This window comes from Chionomys nivalis, chromosome 12 (assembly GCF_950005125.1).
Source record: "Chionomys nivalis chromosome 12, mChiNiv1.1, whole genome shotgun sequence".
Taxonomy (NCBI): Eukaryota; Metazoa; Chordata; class Mammalia; order Rodentia; family Cricetidae; genus Chionomys; species Chionomys nivalis.
This window is the reverse complement of record NC_080097.1, coordinates 45551116-45567684: the sequence shown is the minus strand read 5'-3', so window position 1 is coordinate 45567684 and position 16569 is coordinate 45551116. Positions and strand designations below refer to the sequence as shown.

Genomic DNA, 16569 nt, shown 5'->3' with positions numbered 1-16569 from the left:
CTCAGATAATAGGGCATTATTAGTTATTATTAGTTGTTAAAAGTAAGATCAATTGGGCCAGCTTAGCTACTCTTACTTTATTTCTCCATTTGCCTGTGCCTATTTACCCATGAAGAACACACAAAACCTGCACACATGAAAGACATTCTCTTCAGAAAACTCAGCTCAGCTCAGACAACAAAGGCATGGGTGGGCGGGGCAAAAAGAAATGAAAAGCTTGCAGATTTTATTAGTTCTGTGAAAGACAGACACCGGGATCCCACAGTATGCATTCCAACAGGCTCTGTCATGAGATAAGCCAGAGGGGCCCTGGGGATGAAGTGTCTTGAAGAAGCTGTCAACAGGGAAGAACCATTAAGTCCATGATCTTATTTTAATCATCTAAAACCAAGAACAAGCTAAACACATAATAAACTTTAAAATACATTTCCATTTTTAATTTACAAAATAAATAACAGCAAATATGAACAAAAGTCTTCAACACACATCTCAACTGTCCGTGTATGAAATCCAATTATTTATAAAATCGTGGTGAGGAATTTTGACAGGACTCTGGGTGACCAACCCATAAGAGGCGGCTAAGAGATGAGCTTGGGCATGTATGTGGGAGACCAACAGTTGTTGGGTCTGAAGAATCAACTAGAAGTTAATATCCCAGAAGGAAAACGATTCCTCTCGCTAGTAACAACTAATGGTTTGACTCTGAACCCACCCAAAGAGAAGCTGCACTTTTTCCATTTTTTGCTTCTTCTGCTGTGCCGAGACTAGACCCCAGGACCTCGCATGAGCTAAGCCAGCAAGCTACATCTGCAGCACTTCCAATTTAATTCTAAATAACAAACGTAGAGAGAAATAAAAATGTCCAGGAAAGCAGTAGGTGCCAGCTTTCCAAAGTGCACACCAAGGAAGTGTGATCCTTAACAGGGGACTGGAGGTCTAGGCACAGCAGGCCAGGTTGGTGACCCTGAAGACTACGATCCATCAGTGGCTGCAGAGAATCAGGACAGTTTGTACCAATACCTAAACTAGATGGTAGACTCATTAATATTCACAAAAATCTTCTGCCCATAATAGCCAGGCCTGGGAGGCATCCACCAGTGGAGGATGAAAAATGTGGATTCCAGTTCAGACAGTAAAAGCCTGTGGACAGAAAGAACCTGACCACACAGTCTCAAATACGTAAGAGACAAGGAAATGGACTTGCGACGTGCTACATATCTCTGCCATCTTGTGTTGATGGGGTGGGTCTTATCCCCTTCCCATTATACCTGAGAAGGGTAAGGATGAAGGCACAAACTGGGAAGGACCTCCCAGCTACACTTCACAGACTCAGCCCCTTCTGGGATAGGGACGCCATGTCTGTCTGGGAAAAGGTCACATGCGTGCCCAGCTATCTAAGGATGTCTCGGTCTGCACACCTGTGACCTGTGTGCTCACTGTACATAAACTGCATTTGAATTGCAAGATGAAAATGTGCCCCTCAATCTGGGGGCAACTGGAAGGGAAAGAGTCAGCTTGGGAATCAGTGACAAGGGTGGTTACCACTCCATCTGAGCTCTTGGGAAAAGCCTTGCTTGATCCAAGGGATCTGCAGTGTGGCTAAGTGTATAATGGGCGTCCCTGGCTGGAGTCAAGCAAGGGGTGGAGGTGGAGGGAGGAGGCCACTCATTGCCAAGCAGCCTTATTTAGGGCTTTCCTTTTCATCTAGTGCTGACTTTCGGATTCAATAGCACACCAGAGTGAACTGCGTATCAGGTTGTTTATACCGAGTGTGCCCAAGGGCAAGTACTGTGTCTGTGTCTGGCCTTCAGCAATTAAATTGAATGAAATCTTTCTTTAAAAACAAAAAACAAAAACAGTCTCAAAGCAAGGCAGTCACCATGGAAGAGAGGGAAAGAAATAAAAGTGATATAACAATACCACGAACTCACAAGCCATCAATGAGCATTCATTCATTCATAAAGACTGACAATCTCAGGGCTGATTTCAGTGCCTTTGAACACTCCAGGAATGTTAGCAAGGGCAGTAAGAGCTGGTTTTTCCTGCCCTCTGCTTCCTGTCCCTTCTATATTTAACATCATTGCAGTCTTCAATTTTAGGACAGATAAAGATTTTTCTTTTAATCAAATGTAAGTCCGGCTTCTGCACCGGCTAGTTTTATGTCAACTTGATACAAGCTAATCATAGTAATAGAAACCCTAAGACATCTTCCCAAAGAAGTGAATCTCCCACTGCCCTGTAAATCGGTACCTACAACATCACCCAGAATCCTGTGTGTCAAGGCAGCAGAAAGCTATTATTTTCATTAATGTGCACAGGGAATCATGGGAAAAAAATGCCTTACTAAAAAATGGTAGGGGGGAAGGAAGGGTGCACCTCTGGGCATTGACAGGTCCAACTCTCCTCAGAGACCAAACTCAAGACTCACTTCTACTAATCTTCAAGAACAGGTCAGGGATTTGCTCTTCTTTTCCTACCCAACTTCTGTGTTTCCACAGCAGCCTGCAAAGCATAGAGACATCTTCAAATCCTTCTTCTCAGATGCCCCGAGCTCCATGGGACCTTCCTGCGTCTCTGGATCTTTTCCCTTCAAGTGATCTTCAACTCTCATGAGCCCTTCCATGCAAATGGTGCCCAAGGCCACCACCTTTCAAGGAAGGGATGCACACCTGAATTCACCCTCAAAGACCTTGAAGAAAAATAAATCTTACCCAGGTCCAGGAGAGAAAAGAGAGTCACTGATTGCACGACCCGTTCCACATTAATGGTTCCCCATAAGCGCCCATATGGGAGGTAATATTTCCACTTTGGAAAACGAGAAGGCAAACGCCCAGAGGACTTCAAATGTGACGTTAATGGTGACACCTTTGGATTTCTGACCGAAGTAGTTTAAAACGTCAGAGCCTGTGTTTTGCACGATTGCACGTGGGTGCTCCTTGACGGAAGTAAAAATGACAATTCGTCCACGTGGCATTTCTAGGGCAGGCACACTAGCTTAGCTTCTCTAGTACTGTGCCAGTCACGTCCCTGGCTTTTGCTTCCTTGATTCCTGGTGATGAACCAGGTGCATCTCTCTTAAGGAAGTCGGTGTTGAAAGGAGCTCTTCAAAGAGAGCGGCAGGCGGGCAGGGGCAGAGTCTCCCAGCTGAAATCCCTCTGTGCCCTTGAACCTGGAAGAACAGACTCAGGACAAGGCCACCGACCAATTTTAGAATGCCCAGGGCAGACCCAAACCACACAGGAGGTTTTAGTTTTGCTATCAACACCCATGTCTGACAGAACTATCTGGAATTTCTCAGAAACCATTCTAGCAGGGGGCTAGGCACTCAGGACTTTGTGGAGGTGTCTTTTGGATCTATGTGTTATCTTAGTTACATCCTATATGAGCAAGTTGGGCTGTTAGAAAAGCCTGTAGTCTACTTTCTATGTGTAGCTCCAAGTTTCTTACTTACAAAATGAGGTGTGTGTGTGTGTGTGTGTGTGTGTGTGAATTTTAAAACCCATCTAACTCAAAACATCTGTACACCTTGTGGTCATTTATATAGACATAATACTTGGGCATCCAAGTCACCCTAATTTTTCCTTCTGAAAGGAATGTGGACATTAGTACCATTAGCAAGCAATCAGATTAATTCTATGATCAAGAGGAATAAATAATCAAAGGGACTATTGCACTGTGTTCTCCATGGTAAAATCAAGTAGCAGGCAGGGACCACCTCATCGGGCCAATAGGGTCTGGAAACATAGCTGGCAGGACCGTGGCTCCTAGGTTCCTCAGAGCCCAGGGTCTGAGCTTAGAGTAAAGAGGAGGATGAGAGCCTGCAAAAGATTCTCAAAGGAACCCAAGGCACCACGTGATTGCTGCCTGGTGGGGGGCCGGCCTTTCGTCAGGAGAGTGCCAGGATGTGAGTCCACTGCACCTCAGAGAAGCCCTCCTCACGTGACAGCGGCCCCACCTCCGCTACACACAGGTGCTCTTTCCTTCAAAGGAGACAGTAGACATTAGGGAAAGAGAACCATGGCGGCTCCCGGAGTGTCCTAGGTATCCGGCTCTTTCAGGAGGTTAGGGATGCAGACAAGAAAGAAGGAAGTCTTAAACACCGCAGTTCAGAAGCAAACTGGAAATCCACACAGGAGTCAGTTGCTGGGGCTGTTCTCCTCTCTACCATTGCTGTGTCATGGCAGGATAGCTGGCGGAGGTATCCGCAGACCCAGCAAGTCAATGTTTGAGGCCAACATGCCATCGTGAAAAAAGAAGAGCATTTGCTCGAATGTCATGCATACAGATGGCCATTTCTGGAAGCTCCATGGGCTAAAGGAGAGGTGTGACATGGCCTTCAGATGGACAAAACAGTTCTGGGCTGGAGAATCGTCTCATTGCAGACAGCAGTGCTGGCAGGGAGGCCTGCATGGTAGCTCACCCTTTCTGGGGGCCATTCTCGGGCTGCATTGGTCCAAGGCACTCAGAGGTGCGGAGCCAGCGTGAGTAACATCTTCACTGAGGGCCTGGCTCAGAGGAGAGGATGCTTGACTTTCGAGCCTTTGGAGGCGGTGGGGGTGGGGCTTTGGCATCTCTGCGGACAGGCAGGGGAGGTGCATTCTGGGGAGAAGACACGTGGGATTACAAACAGTTCTTTAAGTATTTCCAACCTATCCTGCTCCCATTCCATAAGCTCGATTTATGGTCAAGCCGATGAGCATTTACACTGTCTATACAAGACAGAAAGGGAATGACACTCATTGGTCCCTGTTCTCTCTCGAGCTGAACACACACACACACACATACACACACACACACACACACACACACACACACACACAGAGCTGCATCACCAACACTTAGGTACCTGGCATCTACTTAAGAAGCACTCAGTAAATAGTTACAGGAAGAAGGAATGAAACCCATCTGAGGCTACTACAGAACAAACACCTGTCATTCAGAAGTGACACTTTGGTGTGAACTTGAACTTGCTCATCTCACCGCCCGTGTGCGAAGCGGAGAACATGCCTTCTTCAGTTCCACGACCAAATGAAGCAGGCTTCTGGCATATTTCCCTTCTCATCCCCTGAGGCTTCAGAAGTGAGCCAAGCACTGGCTACCGAGTGTGGCCCTGTGTGTGTGTGGAAAGCCTCTCCCCTACAGAGACTGGATGTCCAGTGTTGTCTTCTCAGGGACGGTGCTTGGTGGACGCACTGACGGCAACCTGCAGGTTCTTACCTCAGCTGAGTTTCTCTGGCTGCTCTCATACGGCTTGCTTTTGGGGGGAGGTGGAGGAGGGACAGAAGCCATCAGCCCATCTGTCTGCAAAGATGGGGAGCCTGGAAATGATACGAAGGAGACAGAGTGAAGGATTTACTTAGGATTTTCATAAAAATAGTGCTTGCCACCAGCACCCCTATACCGGCTACGCTGTAGCCATTTCAGAGGTTCCTCGGAAAGAATAGAGAAGACCTTGCACCCTGCCCAACCATGGTTGCCTTTAATTCACCAGACAGCTTCACACGGAATTCTGAAGCATAAATTCCAGTGTTTACTCTTAAGCTGGGAAGGAGAACACTTTCTAACTTTAGGAAACTGTTCTCTGATGGACTCTAAGTATTTAGGGCAATAAGCAGGCTCTGTAGGAAGCTTCACCTGGCTGTAGTAACTCTTGACTTGATTGGCACCTGTGGACGGGTCCTCCCTATGCCTCTGCAATACAGGAACCTTGGAGTTTGCAGTGCTACATATGCCTGGCTCTGGGTTAACAGCAGCATACAGGATGGGTCTGTCTTTTTATCCCTGAAAGGGTCTAGCTACTCAGTGGCAACTTCATAAGTGATTTGTGGTTAGGAAGGGATGGGCAGACCCTCAGGATTGCTACTGAAATAAGCTCTGCCTCAAACCCCAGTCCTCTGACGATTCCAACGGCCACTGAATCAACTCTGCAACAGCCTCATCCCATCTGTGGCCGGTTTGATTAAGACTTGCCCAGATTCACAGGTGTATTCCACTCCCTAGGAGAATGAATCTAGGAGACACGGAAAGACTCACTGAGGGTCCTCGTGGCTTTGGGAGTGAGCGGAGGTGGGCTCAAGACTGCGGGCTGCAGAGGCGAGGCACTGTGGAAGGGTGTCAGCCGACTGTCCACCAGCTGCAGACTCTTTGGCCTTTGTGTTTTCTTACCTGGGCTCTGAAAACAAAGAGGGAAACGGAAAACCTTAAAATTTCATGATGGATGTGGTAGACCTCAGTAATACCCTGAACAGCCTTAAATGCTGGACAGAAACTAACAGAAGGGCTTAATTCCAAGGGGCCTTTTCCTTTCTGTTCTCAAGTGTGTGTGCACACAGGCATGGAAGGGCCATGGATTATCTACTCCTCTCCACTCTATAGCTGAAAATTAAGCTCCACGTGTGGGCTGGGCTAGCCAGGCACTGAAATCGCATGCAGGCTATTATACCCACCCAATCCTCACACTCGGTGTGACAAGTCCTTTACCTACTGACCCCTCTCCCTACCGTCTCCAACTGTCACTGTATTGTTACACAGCAGGCACTCGGCGTACATACTTGTTGAGAATGACATCGAAACACAGATAGCTTTTGGACTGGCCCCTGGCTTGATTCTGACCACACACTATGCCATCTAAGCTGGAAGCAAGCAGCCTTGACTCTTAGTAAAAGTGGGTCTCAGAAACACTCAACTTGGTGTGGCTTATGTGAGGCAAAAAGTGTCCTTTTTAAACATTAAAAAGTGAAGTGAAAAGGTTTGCACCGACTCGCGGAACACGGTGGCAAGAGCAGCAATTCCAAGTGCCTCCCACGTGTTTACACTGTGGGTATGAGATCTCGTGCCAATATTGACTTGGAGACTTGAAACTTTTCTTCCTGCCATCTGTGATTTGACGTCACCATAGGCTGCTGTGACTCATTGCTATGCAGTGAATAAAGATGTGCAGGCTGAGGGGCAGGCAGTGCTGCCCCGCCAATGACTACCTGCCAGTGGTGCCCCGCCCAGTGGTGCCCCGCCACAGGTGCCCGCCAGTGATTGTTTTCACTTGTTCTTTCTTCTTTCGTTTTTCTTTTTCTTTTACCATCGTATCAGGTTCTGGCGCTTTCTCTGCAATGACTTGCGACTTGCTCAGACTCCAGTCTTTTCTCTTGAACTTGCTAATCCGGTTTTCGCTGTCTTCTTTGGGTGGCAGATCCTCAACTCGTGCACCCGACGAAGCTCTGCGCTCAAACAGTGGCTCCAGGATAGACCTGTCAGTCCGGAAGGTCAAAAGTCACAGATTATCTATCCCAGAATGATAGATTCACTTCAAAGCACCAGTAAGACCCTCAACACCACCGTCACCTAATGTCTCAAGTTTTCAGAGTCCAATTACCAGACAAATAACTCAGGGTAAAACATACAGAAAGGAGGTTATCATTTGAAAGAGAAAAAATATTAGTGAATATTTATCACTGCCCTCCCATGTGTTAATCATCTGTTCTCTTGTGAATATGTGTATGTGTACAGGTCACATGTAGGCATGTCAGCATGCGTGTGAAGGTCAGAGGTCACATTGGTTGTCTTCCTCTATCACTTTCCGCCTTCTCAAGACAGGGCCTCTAGCTGAACCCAGAGGTCACTGATTTGGCTGGATTGCTGGCCAATGAGCTATCAGAATCCTCCTGTCTCTATTCGACCCCGGCACTGGGGTTATATATGTGCGCTGGCACATCTCCTTTTGATGTGGGTGCTATGGATTCAAACCCAGGTCCTCTAGCGCATGCAGTAGGTACTTTGCAGTAGGTACTTTGCTGGTGGAACCATCTCCTCAGGCCCCACCACTATTTACTCTTCAGTAAATAGTGATAAAAGACAAAGCCCATAAAGTAAAAGAATACATATATCTCTAGCTCTCTGTAGGGGCCACAGCTCGTGGTCTGGGGCTGGAGAGCCTGCATTGATTATTTATTTGCTGGGTAACCTGGGCACGGTATCTTAGGTTCCTTAATAGCAAAAACAGGACAACATTTGGCACCAGCAAGTGTTTGAGAAGTGTCCTCTAGGTGTAATGACAGATTTCCAAGTACCATAATGAAAACAGGTCCACTCGGCATTATGATCAAACACTGCACACAGAGGGGAGAGATGGAGACACGACATACACGTTGTAGACGAAAGGCAGGTATCTTTACTATTCAAAAGTAGAAAGAGGAGCCTAATGTTTAGAAATTACAACATAAGTGGGTATTTCACAAAAAAATTACAAATTTTTTCAAGTTTGGTTTCATTTATTACTATATAAGTTAAAATAAGATATTTGAAGCTGAGAATGATGGCATATGCCCATAGTCCCAGCTACTCAGCTAGCTGAGACAGGAGGATCACTCAAATTCAAGGGTTTAGAAATAGATTGGGTAGTTTTTGTTGTTTGTTTTTGTTTGTTTTTACATTTTATTATTGAGTTTCAACACACACACACACACACACAACCCTGGATAATAAGCTCATGTACACGTCCCCTGTCATCAACAATGATCAACTCAGAGCCTGTCTTGTTTAGTCTACATACCCAATTACAGCCCTCGCTCTTTACTAAATTACTTGAGAGTTGTCCTATCTACCATATTTCCAGAGGGCATTTCTATAAGACAAGGTCTCATTTTTATAACCACAATCCCATCATCATGCTTACGACTGAGTCACTCCCCAATCTCATCAGACATCCAATCTTCAAGTTCATCACACACACACAATCTTCAAATTTCCAAATTCTCTCACAATTTTTTAAATGGGTAGTTTCATTGAATCAGGATCCAGTCGGGAGGCCATATCTGCATTAGAAGATGTGCTTAGTAGGTCACTTAAGCTCTTAATACTCTAGGTCTCCCAGGATTAAGTATTGTTACTAGTTATGAGAATGCAGGAAGGAGAAACCCCAGGGAGGTCAGCCTGAGGCAGCGCTGACATTTCTGCAGATGTGCCTTCACACTCCAAGCTCCTCTGTCTAGGTTTTTTGTTGCTGCTCTTATTTTTGGTCACAGCATCATTCTCTAGCTGTGATGGTTTGAGTAAAAATGGTCCCACGGGCTCATATATGTGAATGCTGAGCCAGCAGGGAGTGGCACTATTTGCAAAGGATTAGGAGGTATGGCCTTGTTGGAGGAAGTGTGCCACTGGGGGTGGACTTGGAGGTTTCAAAGGCCCACACTAGCCAGTCTGTATTATCTGTTTCTGTCTCTCTCTGACTCTGTCTGTCTGTCTGTCTTTCTGCCTGTGGATCAGGATAAAACTCTCAGCTATTGTTCCAGTGCCACCTTGCTCCCGCTGTGCCCCCACCCCCCACAATGATAACAGAATAACCCTCTCTGAAACTGTCAACAAGCCTCCAATTAAATACTTTCAAGATTTGCCTTGGTCATGGTACCTCTCCACAGCATTAGAACAATAGCTCTGAAATTTCAGAAATTCTCCTATCTTAGCCTTTTGAGTATTGAAATTACAGGCATGAGCCATAACACATGGTTGAAAGTTCTTGATCTCATTTCAAGTTAGTTTCTCCTTTGAAAAGTTCTATCTAATCTCTCTCTCTCTCTCTCTCTCTCTCTCTCTCTCTCTCTCTATCATTTTACTGCATTTCAGCAATATCCATCTATCTTTGGGGGGGGGGTTGAGACAGGGTTTCTCTGTAGCTTTGGAGCCCATCTATCATTTTATCATATACCAGCAACATCTATCCATTTGTCTGTCTGCTTACCTACCTACTTATCTACCTATCTAATACTCGAAATGACCAAATCTTTCCTCAGGGCATTTCCCAGTTGTTACAGTTTTCATCTGAACTATTGACTTACCTTGTATTTCCTAGTCATTCATTAATTCACTTGCTGAACAAACTTCTGTACTTCGATTTTGTAATTGAACAAGATAATTTAATCTTTCCATCCTCGCAGAGCAAACCCTTAATTATGTTCATTTGTTGACAAAAACCGGTACCAATTGATATACATAAAGGAGTGACTCTCAACATTTCTCTTAACTGCACTCTCAGTTGAAAAAGTACTGGAGAACTGAATTCAGCCAGCTCTCCCTTGGCTGGCCGCTGGTGAAGGGTGCCATGGTGTAGATATACAGTAGGATGTCTGCACCCAAAGGAGGTGCACTGCATTCTGGGACAGTCTTTGTCAAGACACAGTAAATAAAAAGAGCCACATTAAGAGAATGCCATTTGAATAAGCATGGAGAAGAACATGCATTCAGTTGTTCGACTTCCTATGAAGGGGGTGGGGGCTGGTAGGAACCTAAAGCCCACTTCAACTCTGAGGTGGTACCGGTGGTTAGGAGCCAGGGACAGTGATGAGATTTGGGAGCTGGGAAGATATCTTAGTGAGTAAAATACTTGTACAAGTGTGAGGACCTGAAGTCTTTACCAGTATCCATGAGGACCCAGCACCCATGTGAGAACAGCTGGGCAAAGCAGTGAGCACCTGGAACCCCAGCACTACAGGCAAAGATGGGGATTCTGGGCTCACTGGCCAGTCAGCCTAGTCACAGGTAAGATCCAGGCTCAGGGAGAGACCTTGCCTCGAAGGATCAGGTGGAGAGTAACTGAGAAAGGTACCCTGATGCCAATCTGGTCTCTGTACATCTTGCAAGAGAACATCTACACGTGCATGTTGTACACACACACACACACACACACACACACATACACACATACACACACACAAACGAAACTGTCTACTGATGTTCTAATAACCTGAACGTTAAAAACATGCATGAAGAGTGTGTGCGTGTTGTGTGTGTGTGTTGTGTGTTCTGTCATCTTCTACTTTTGGCATTTTGTACTATGTTATTCTGTGAATTAAGTTTGAAAGTGTTTTTTTTTAAAATGATGCACAGGAGGAGAAATTAAACTATGTCTAGGAGGCACCTGTGTTCAGTAGGTGGTAAAATATTAATCTATTAATTCATTCTCTATTTTCAGTAATGGCTTTGTTAGTGGTGTTCTTCATAAAGAATATGAGAAGCGAATGAAGTCGACAACTATACTCTAGTCTCCTCAAAGGAGTGGTGTGCGGATACACAGGTCTCACTTTGGCACCCAGAGCTAAGGTCACAAGGTACTGTCTTACCCTCCCCAAGTGTAATAATCAGCCTTACCCATCAGATCCTGGCCGGGAGGGTGCATTGTCAGAAGAGTTGGAGGAAGTGGAGACAACCGAGGAGGCCACAGAGGTGACAGACAGCCTGCGCAGCGTGGAGGACAGGATGTAAGGCAGTACCATTGAGCCTGCGCGGCTTGGCTTCCTCTCCGTCAAGCTGGGTGGCTGAAACACAGGCAACCCTCAAAGTCAGCAGCCTGCAATGAAGCCTGCAAGCTTGGGGCAGCCACCTGATGATCTTTTGAACCTAAGGAATGTTGACCTAAGAACAAAGTCTAAGGAGGCCAAAGAATGTAAACCGAACAGCGTGAGTCTCAGGAAGCCTAGGATGCTGCACTTTCATGCTAAATGCTACCACGGAACCACCGACTCCACGTGGTATTCTATTAAGTTTGCTTGCTAACATTGGCTGCATCCTAGCAATGATAGAGGATAGCGGGTTGAAGGATGGCTCAGTCTTGTGGTCTAGGAACATGGGCACAAAAGACACAGGTACCTAGACAGTATTAGGGGGAGGGAAAGTGTCAGGAAGAAGAATGAACTGGGCATTTTGGGTGGGAGGCAGAATCTATGTAACTTAGCTTGTCCTCAGACTCACAGCCATCCTTCTGCCTCAGCCCCCTGAGTGCTGTGATTACAGGCATGCATCACCACCACTCCTGGCAGGTTTGGGTACGTGGGTGAGTGAAAGAGGCGACGAAGTAGTGGGAAAGATCTTCTGAGAGAAACTCTAGTGGGTGGATGGCCAGAACTCCGATTGGAGGAAAGAATTCGAAAGACGGGGGTTCACCACAAGAAGACTGCTAAAGAGGAAAAGGGGAAGTCAAGGACGAAAGACTTACAGCAATGAACCAGAGCCAATCACACCATCAGCTGTGAGAGGGGACAGGATAGTGCCAGGCTTCCCCTCAGTTCCTGGGGGAGGCGGGGAGGAAAGTCACTATGATGCAGCCTTAGAATGTGTGCCAAAGATGCCAGCGAACTCAGTCAGGTGCGCACATCGTAAAATACAGTTTACAACCCTTCCTTCCCTTAAAAGGTCTGGCAACCAAACGTTTATCAACGTAGAAAAAGATTTGGAAAAGCGATAAAAATTAAGCAGGGCAGAAGGAATGGGCAGTGTGTGGACCAAGGAAACGGACACGCCTTAGAGTCTCCTCAGAGTGCCTGCCAGTCCAGTGAACAGTGCAGCTGGCCATTTGTTATCCTGTAAGTTTGGGCCCCACCCCATCCCTGGAATCTGAAGTCAGTTGTTTGTGTTTAACGTTGAGAAAGTTGGTTAGGTTTGAGGCTCTATGGCCACAGGATGGCTTGGCAACTAAAGGGGGAACACACTCTCTCCTGCCTGCCCACTTACCTGTCATCACAGGTATCGCCACACCTGTGCCGGTATGACTCATTTGGCATCTGGAACCAGGAGCCAGAGAGAGACCAAGGGGAAACATGAGTGCCATTTAGACAAAGCTTACCAATGTTATGACCCCATAGAGCTTCTCTACTTTCTCCTTCAGCTCACGGAAGCAGGACGACAACCGGTCATGCAGCGGCTTGAGTTGCTCCGTCAGTTTCTCTCCGTGGATGCGGATCCCTTCCGTGAGCAGAGGAATCTGGAAGAAAGGGCATGAAAAGGATAAGACGTGGTTTGGGAAAGGGGGGCATCTAGATTTGGAGGTTGGGGCACGGTGGGATGGAGTTGGCGAGGCTAAGTGACAGATACAGAACTATCTAACGGCAATGCCTTCTTTCCATCGAGGCTTGGGAACTATGACACAGAAACAGAGAAGAGCCGAAGACTAGACAGTCTGACTGGCCAGGCGAATACAACTGACCACTGGGGTAAGCACTGGTCTTAGACTCAATCTGATGGCTGCTTTTCTAGAAGTTTTTATTGAAATGATAAGATAAAAGAATGAGACCCATATGTGCCAGCCAGAACACTGGCTAGTAAACCAGATTACAGAATTTCTGTGTGTGCCAGTGTGTTTGTGTGTGTCTATGTGTACAAATGTGTGCTTGTACATATGGAGGCCACGGGACAACCTCTGCTGTCATTCCCAGATGTCACCCACTTTGTTGTTTTTTTTTTTAAGAAAAAAAAAATTCTGGCCTGAAATTTACCAGCGAGGCTAGAATGATTGGTCAGTAAGTTTATGAAATTTGCCTGCTTTAGCTCCTCAACACCACACACACACACACACACACGCACGCATGCACACACACGCACACACATATGCACAGAAGGAAAGAGAAAGAGAGAGACAGAGATAGAGGGACAGAGACTGAGAGAGAAAGTGGGGCCAGGAAGCGGCCTGAAGCTACATGTGAGCTCTGGAACATGTCTTAGTGCCAAGTGCAGTGGACCCCCTGGACAGTACTGTGCACAGCTGGCCAGCTGCATTGCCTCCCTGGGTACATACTTGTAAGGCGATCAGTCGCTTGAGCAGCTCCACCTTCTCCTGGTCCTCAGGGTGCTCTTGTAAGTACTTCTCTGTAAAGAAAGCCTAAAAGCGGAGCACATGCAAACATTACTGACAACATACTCCTGAGCCCCGCAGAGAGGTGACCAGCTTCAGAAGGGAGGAAGACTCTTATGTAGAGATAGAAGGTCTATCTGCAAACTCGTCCCTTTCACAGAACGGCCTCTACTGCACAGTGAATAATTCAGAAATGTATATTAAATTCCTGCCTACATATGGGATGGCTTCCTTAATCCCCAAAGCCATCCCCTAAGTTGGGAAGCTTTCTCACTATGCAGTTACTTACAGCTCAGAGAGGGGACCTGTGTCTAAGAGCATACAGCGGCCAGTAGAAAGGCACAAGAGTGACAGGTCACAGAGCCTTCACTCGTCTGGGCTACTGTGTATAAATGGAAAAGAAGTGCTATCCAATCTCCTGCCTCCTGGAAGGGGCTTCCTGGCCACACAGATATTTATATCCAAGAAGACTCCCCAAATATTCAGCACTGAACATGCACCATAACAGCCAGGATTCCTGTCCCTAACAATTGTCCTTCACCTAGACTGACATCATGACCTCCACTACAAATGACAATCTAGCAAACCCTATCCCGTGGATTACACATGGTCAGGATGCTCTTATGCCATTTCAGAGTAGCAGATGTAGCATGCAGTTAGCAAATGCATGGTGAAACTGCGTGACAGTTTGAATTAGCGATGTCAGCCATGGGCGCAGGTATCTGAACACTTAGTCCCCAGCTGGTTACGGACCCTGTAGGAAGTGGAGCCTTGCTGGAGGAAGCCCATCACTGGGATAAGACTCAAGAGTTTAGTCTCACCCCATTTCCTGTCCCCTTTCTCTGTTTTCTGTGCATGGATAAAAATGCAACCTGCTAGCTTCCAGCTCCCGTCATGATGGATTCGATGCCTTTGGAGCCATAAGTCAAATAAACTCTGCTTTTGGTCACAGCATTTTAGCCCGGCACCAGTAAGTTAAACACGCTGAAACTGTCTTTTGTCTGCACAACTTGGCTCAAGTCAGGCTGGAGAGTCCTGGACATTCAGTTTACATAGAGCATCTCAGCTCTTCCTAAAAGCGGTTTCAGTGGAAGCGCATCCTGGGCTCTGGGACCACCCTGAGCTGTCTTCTAGAGGACAGAATGAGGTACCAGGGCCTGGCACTCTTTCATCAAGGTTTCACAGGACAGTGTGAGGCCAGGGACAACCCTTGTGTATTTCCACATGCCCATCCAAAGAGGAAAGGGGAGGCACATACGTCCTGTGAGAGCCAGGAGCTGGGCTTACCTTCTCATAGTTGGAGAACCCCCCCATGACAGCCGGGTCCACAATGCCGCTGAGCAGCATGGAGAGAGGGTGCACAGAGAGGGACTGGTCCCAAGCGTGTTGCTGTACACAGTTGCTGACCCTCTCATTGGTCAGCTCCATGGTTTCGATGGCATTCTCCAAAGGGCTGATTTCTTCCTGGGGAACGCAGCACAGGGGAGAAGATCCATCATGAGCTCCACTGCAAAGACTGAACAAACTTGATCATTCTCAAGGGAAGGAAATTACCCACAAGCTGCAGGAGCATAATATTGAAGAATCTGTAACTCACCATGTAGACCAGGCTGGCCTTGAACTCCCAGACATCTACCTGTCTCTGGGTCTCAGGTGCTGGGATTAAAGGTTTGTACCACAACACCTGGTTTTTCATATATTTTAACTCATCTCGGGATGACTGGTAGAAACTAGAGCTATTACGCTGGCTATTATACAGGGAATAAGCCAGGGGAAGAGTCTGTATATACACAAAATAGAAGCAGCTGTGCTAGACCTAAATACACAGCACACAGTCCACAGCTGAGAAAGCCATGGTTGGCTGATCGCTGAGAATACGGAACCACATATTCTGGGGGCCCACTACAATTCAATGCTGGTAGGAGCGTGTAGCTTTAGCAGGAACTCAAAATCTTCAAATATGGCAGACCAGAAACATGTCCGGAATAATAAGAGCACACACACCACACAGGGCAGCCACCTGTGGCTGGGTGTTCCAGAGTTGTCTGCGTGGTGAAGGTGGATCCTACACTTGATGGGAAACAACACTGAGCAGTGGGCAGAGGACACTGAAGCCCAGCTCCCCTAAATGACCCAATGCCATTAACTCCTTAAATAGCATCCAAGTCTATTTTTTTCTCAGAGTTAGAAGGAGACAGATGGAGGTGGAGGGACATGGATGACGACATGAGAGAGGGAGAAGGAGATGGGCAGAGGTGAGAGAAGGGGAAGAAGGCTATGGAGAGAGCTAGACATGAAAGGAGATGGGTGCACATGGGTGGGAATGAACGGAAGCCAATGGAGGTAGATGGGCATGGGCCAAGATAACCGCGGGTGCACAGAAATGAGAATGGGCTCCGTAGTTCAGCAGCTAGGAAGCCACAGGAGGGCCTGAACTCAAGAATGCATGAAAGACTCTGGTTTGCTCAGTGGAAGCCACACTCTGAGGTAGTGAGGAGCACTGCCATAGGAGACCTTTTTAATTGTACCCCTCAGAGACCAGACGGGAAGAAAAACAAGGTAATAGCACAGAGAGATCGAGTAAATATTATAAAGGCTAAATGGCAGCTTTGGGGAGTATGGGGGCAGGAGCTGCAGCAGCGGCACAAAGAGCTGAGGATGAAAGGGGCCTTGGGAGAAATCATGTGGCAGACAGGCCGCTCCCCAGAGGCATCCCAGCAATGTTACTGGGCACTGGTAGCCTTATGGGGGGATACGGGGACAAGGCCCCTTAGACCGTGAAAGAGTCATTCTCTGAGTGTGACCTTTTGGGTTGGTGTTGTAACATCAGTTTTACAAAGCGACCCTATTATACAAGTGAGCGTCTTATTTCCCCTCTGAAAAACAGAGTTGGCAGAGGAGGCGAGTCAAGCTGGTGCGGACCGCAGTGGAGCGGAACAAAAGCGGCCATTGTTTCT

At 47.0% G+C, this 16569-nt stretch overlaps 1 protein-coding gene across 3 annotated transcripts in view; it reads right to left on the bottom strand.

Annotated features, from left to right (window-relative positions):
• The window catches only part of Dock5 (dedicator of cytokinesis 5), a 184865-nt gene continuing 168296 nt past the window's right edge, over positions 1-16569 (bottom strand). For all 3 annotated transcript variants that reach the window (XM_057785719.1, XM_057785722.1, XM_057785720.1), the window contains 8 exons: positions 14900-15076; positions 13556-13639; positions 12608-12745; positions 11137-11303; positions 7076-7244; positions 6034-6172; positions 5218-5318; positions 1-4599 (listed from right to left, as the gene is read on the bottom strand). In XM_057785719.1, coding sequence (XP_057641702.1) covers positions 4495-4599; positions 5218-5318; positions 6034-6172; positions 7076-7244; positions 11137-11303; positions 12608-12745; positions 13556-13639; positions 14900-15076 — 1080 coding nt within the window. In that variant the 3' untranslated portion in view covers positions 1-4494. The remainder of the gene's footprint in view (positions 4600-5217; positions 5319-6033; positions 6173-7075; positions 7245-11136; positions 11304-12607; positions 12746-13555; positions 13640-14899; positions 15077-16569) is intronic.